General features: G+C 39.6%; 1 protein-coding gene across 1 annotated transcript; it reads left to right on the forward strand.

Moving 5' to 3' along the window:
• The first annotated feature begins 389 nt into the window (after nt 1-389).
• Nucleotides 390-2,838, forward strand: LOC107465153 (uncharacterized). Its single transcript, XM_016084148.1, has 5 exons — nt 390-750; nt 938-1,693; nt 1,802-1,930; nt 2,009-2,426; nt 2,562-2,838. Exons 1-5 carry the CDS (start codon nt 390-392, stop codon nt 2,836-2,838), a joined length of 1,941 nt encoding a protein of 646 aa, XP_015939634.1.
• The last annotated feature ends 2,488 nt before the right edge of the window (nt 2,839-5,326 follow it).

The raw sequence follows: 5,326 nt of genomic DNA on the forward strand, positions 1-5,326 counted from the left end.
ATTACCAGAACGCATGGGGCGGAATGACATTACGCAGGGGCGTATTATTTTTTTTTATTAAAAAAATATACCTCGAGTATTATAAAAAGAAGAACGAATTTGTTGAGTGTGAGTGTGGTTTATTTCGTTGAGAGAGTAAGAGAAGAAAAATGGAGGAAAGTGTTAGTTTGAAAATATATTATAATGGTCAAATTTTTTCACAAACATCTGAAGGTGTGAGTTTTGTATGTGAAAATCCATATGATCTTGTTATTCCTTTTGGAATAACATACGAGGAATTTAAGCGTATACTTTGTCAGTGTGTTGATAATCAAATATTAAAGAGAATCACAAATATTTTTTATAGACAACCTGTGTTAGTATTTGGGGGTTTTATTCAATTTCAAATAATGTATGTGGTTGACGATACAAGTATGCAAGTGATGTTTTCGATCTACCAACAAACACGGGCACAAGTGTCAGTTATCGAGTTATATGTTGAGTTCGAAGAATTAGTTGAGGTTAATTTACCCGAACCTAACATCGACTGGACGGTTTATAACACTGAAAGTGAAGAGGAATTCGAGGGCACTTATCATATTATTGGTCCAGTTGAAGATGTTGACGAAGATGATATCATAGTTGAGCCTGACATTGCAGAGGTGACAAATGCACTAACGAGCCAACATCTATCTAGAGAGCCTTCTTTTATGCATGCTTTGGATCTAGATGCTATGAATGCACCAGAATTTCCTAAGTTTGTCAATGCAGGTAAGTAGTCTTCTATTTTTATTGTGATTAGTATTATAATAATTATTATTAGCCTTTATTATATTACGCATTACTATTATAGTTATTATTTGTTATTACGATTATTTGTTGTTATTATTATTATTAATTTATTATTGTTACCATTATTAGTAACAGTAAGACTTATTTCTTGTTATGGCTGTTGTAGATCCTGTTGTTGTTACGGATGGTGAATTTGTCATCGGCATGGAGTTTAGTTCTAGAGAAACTGTGATTGCAGCAATTAAAGATTATACCATTCGTCGGGGTGTGGATTATCGAGTGTGTGAATCTGAGCCAACCACATTTTATGCTAAGTGTGTACACTATGGAACAAATTGCGATTGGCTTATCAGGGCTAGTCTTATTAAGAGAAAGTTTTGTTGGGTTATAAGGCGGTACAATGGTAGTCACACATGCTCCAGGACAATAATCTCTCAAGATCATGCCAAGATAAACTCAGACATGATTGCAGAGGTTATAAAGCCATTGGTTGAAGTTGATCCATCTTTAAAGGTGAAATCTGTGATTGCTGAAGTACAATCGAAATTCAATTATATGATAAGTTACCGCAAAGCATGGCTGGCCAAGCAAAAGGCAATTGCGAATATTTTTGGTGGTTGGGAAGCTTCTTATGAAGCTTTACCGTTGTGGTTTGAAGCAATGGTACAGAAAGATCCATCAGCTGCAGTTGAGATCGAAACTGCACCAGCTTACCTAGGGGATGAGGTGGTCCAGGATATTAGGATACTGACACGAGTGTTTTGGAGCTTTTACCCTTGCATTAGAGCATTTAGGAGCTGCAAACCAATCGTCCAAATAGATGGCACACATCTGTATGGCAAATACAAAGGAGCTCTCTTAGTTGCAGTTTCTCAGGATGGCAATGGCAATATTGTGCCTCTTGCATTTGCCGTTGTTGAGGGTGAGACTTCTGATGCATGACACTTTTTTCTTACTCATTTGCACACACATGTGGTGACGCGGGATGGTATTGGGCTTATCTCTGATCGACACGACTCTATTACCTCAGCAATAGCACGTAGTAATGGATCATGGGAGCCTCCGAGAGCTATCCGCATGTTTTATGTTAGGCACATAGCATCCAACTTCTTAAGGAATTTCAAGGCACCGTATTTACAGAAGTTGATTGTAAATATGGGTACGTAAATTATAGTTAAATAATGATGTTAGTGTTATGTGGTGATACTTATTTTTTTTCTTTTTTTTCTTTTTACAGGTTATTGTAGGACTGTGCGTGAATTTAATGTGCAGTATGCAAGATTACGTGAGCGTGGTGAGGCTTACACTCAGTGGCTCGATCGGATCCCACGTCAGCAATATGCTTTGGCGTTCGATAATGGATATCGCTGGGGTCATATGACCACAAACCTAGTCGAGTGCATCAATGGGGTATTAAAGGGGGCGCGAAATCTTCCAATTACATCACTTGTCAAGGCAACTTTTTATAGGTTAAATGAGTTGTTCACTAGGAAGAAGGCTGAGGCTGAGGCTCGAACGAATGCGGGACATGTATTCTCTGAATATGCAATCAACAAACTTCAATCAAATCAGCAGGCAGCGGGAAACATCCAAGTTAACTTGTTTAATAGGCAGAATGAGGTCTTTGAGGTGCGCGAGATGCCCAGTGGTTTAGAGTATGCGGTGAATCTCCGTCAACGACATTGTGATTGGGGTGAGTTTCAGACATATCGAATTCCTTGTCGTCATGTCTTTGCGTGTTGTGCGAACCAATGACTTGATTGACAACAATATGTTCATGACGTATATAGGATGGAGGAGATAAAGAAGGTGTATAGAGCAAGGTTTAAGCCATTAGGGAATCCAGCAACATGGCCTGTGTATCAAGGACCAAGGCATATACCTAATCCGCACTTAAAGCGAGTATCCAAAGGACGTCCCAAAATAACTCGTTTCTTGAATGAAATGGATATGCGTGATATGCGTGGTCCTAGGCGTTGTAGGCTTTGTGGAGGCCAAGGTCACAGTCGAAGTAGATGCCCTCAGCGTCCAGGGTCAAGTGCTAGTGGTGGTGCTCATAATTCTTAGGATTTTCAGCATTTATTTACTTATTGTATTGGATTATGTACTACATTATGAATTAAATTAAACAAAAACTACCATAGCAATCTTACCACAATAGCAATCTTACAACAATAGGTGAACAATAAATATAAAGATTACTTGCTAAATGTCTTTTTCACAAATTTAGTACATTTTTTACTGCTTTTTTTATTGTGGAAGGGGTATATCTACTTGCGCTCCTACGTATTGGGTCAATCCTCAAGTTATACCCCTTACTTTGTACATCGGTAGTGTGGAAACTTCTCGCACCTTCCACCCCATCTATATCTTCCGCCGCAGCTGCATGACATGAACAACCACAAGAATAAATACACTAATCAAGTATTAGGATTCATTAACAATAATAAATAGACTAATATTAAATACACTCATATTAACTACACTATTACCATCGCTGTCATCTTCATTGTCGTCCTCACTATCATTATCAACCGCAGCCATTGGTGCTTGCACCTGAGGAAAATTAACAGCATTACTATGACCGATCCCTCTAGCGACACTTTGGATCGAGTCAACAGACCTTCTAGACCCCGAGCATGGAGATGGACTGCGATGTCTTAGTCTCGAATCCACAGATGACCGACCAGGCACAATTTGAGGCGATTGCTGACTATGCTGTGGTGCCTGCTCGTTAACTGTAGGATGTTGAGGCTGGGATTGCTGCACTTGTAGCTGAGGGTCAAAGAACAAGTCATTTACCCATTGAGATGTCTTTGTTTCAACCACCCACTGATATAGCTGGCGGTTTGATGATTGTGCAGCTGTGTCTACATGTTGTGACATAAAAGGTCGATAATATCCCTGGTAGGGAGGCATGTGTAGTGAGTGTGAGTCAGGGAACAACTGACTGAAGAACGATGGTCCAGGCTCAGGGTTTGGCTGTGTGTACGGGTACTGGTGTGGAAAGGAAGTTGGCAGCTGGTATGGGTGTATGATCGGCTGTGGCTGTGGCTGTGGAACATAACCAGTCAATCGTAGGTGAGCCCCATATGCTTCTGTATACCATTGCATATACCGATCGGATGCTTGATGGTGTAGTGCAGGATCACCAACCAGAACAGAACTCAAACGGTTTGTCCAGCTCATAATGTATCCAGAATGCTCAAATCTCCAATCTTTGTTCTTTGGTCCAGTAAGAACCACGTTGTGAGATTCTGCAAGACGAGTAGCTTCTCCAGGAACTTCCTGCGCCAGACCGAATTGCCTCATTACCCGGTCTGATGCATATCACTCAATGCATTCAAACGATATTAGTGGCACAACTGCACTCCACATCAATCGATGCTGCAAAATGTCATTTGGAACTACAATATTTTCTATATGTTCAGGACTGTATGGGTTCCACACAAACTGCAAAAACATTCCAAAACGACTGCATAAATACAAACACAAATATAATGCCAATGGTAATAACAACAATGTTAAATACAACAAGAAAAAAAACTAACCCCATCTGCGGGAATATCATCTAGTAAACGCCTGATGTGAGAAATGGTCCACTTTTGGTATCCGTGAAACTGCGAGCGCCAAAACATCCAGCTGAAATAAAATAAATCTCTAACACTCAGTACCAATATATGTTATATAATATACCTAAACAATACATAAGCGATAATATGTAAACATATGAAATAATTTTACCTGCACGCAAGCGGAAAACTAGGAAACGATCGCACCGATGCTAGGAACGGTAACCGTTCCCAAGCCCATATACAAAGCAGTGCCAATGGGCCATCCACCTCCTTGCAATCATAACGTGATGCCCGACATAATGCCCTATACAAATGTGCAAGGCAAGCGGATCCCCAGCTAAAGCCTCTAATGTCAGAAAAATTTCGAAGTAAAGGCAAGAACTTCCAGTGGATTGTCATTCCTGACTTGTCGCAAAATAAATTTGTGCCAAACAACAATAATAAATGTATCTTGACGTACATTTGTCTACCAAGTGCGGTGTCCAACTGCATGCGCCGCTTTAGGGTGCGAAGCCATGCAAGCTTGACACCGCTTCCTTTATGATCAGCGGCAGTATGTACAGTACCAAATTGTGTCATGAATTCATTTTCGAGGCCATTAGTGCTGCTATCTGTAAATTCTGACACCGGCATACCATCTATCGGGAGTCCAAATATCATTGCAACATCCTCTAAGGTTATCGTGCATTCACCGTGTGGAAGATGAAACGTATGAGTCTCTGGACGCCATCGCTCGATTAAGGCATTTATAAGTGCATTGTGCAAAACAAGTCTCCCAATTTGAGATATGTGATAGAATCCACTATCTCGTAACTCGATCTCAACTCGGGGATCATATGAATCTTGGTTCAGATGTCTTGATTCTAAATTTCTTGAACTCTGAAACAAATAAAAAATTATAATTAACAATAGAAACAAAAAAAATAAACAAACATAAATAATAATAATAATAATAATAATAATAATAATAATAATAATAA

Source organism: Arachis duranensis, chromosome 9 (assembly GCF_000817695.3).
Source record: "Arachis duranensis cultivar V14167 chromosome 9, aradu.V14167.gnm2.J7QH, whole genome shotgun sequence".
Classification (NCBI taxonomy): domain Eukaryota; kingdom Viridiplantae; phylum Streptophyta; class Magnoliopsida; order Fabales; family Fabaceae; genus Arachis; species Arachis duranensis.

Coding starts and splice junctions, on each gene's coding strand:
- LOC107465153 (XM_016084148.1), top strand. CDS start 390: ATGTATGTGGTTGACGATACAAGTATGCAAGTGATGTTTTCGATCTAC. Junction 1,694..1,801: donor TGCATTTGCCGTTGTTGAGG/GTGAGACTTCTG, acceptor CTATTACCTCAG/CAATAGCACGTAGTAATGGA. Junction 1,931..2,008: donor GAAGTTGATTGTAAATATGG/GTACGTAAATTA, acceptor TTCTTTTTACAG/GTTATTGTAGGACTGTGCGT.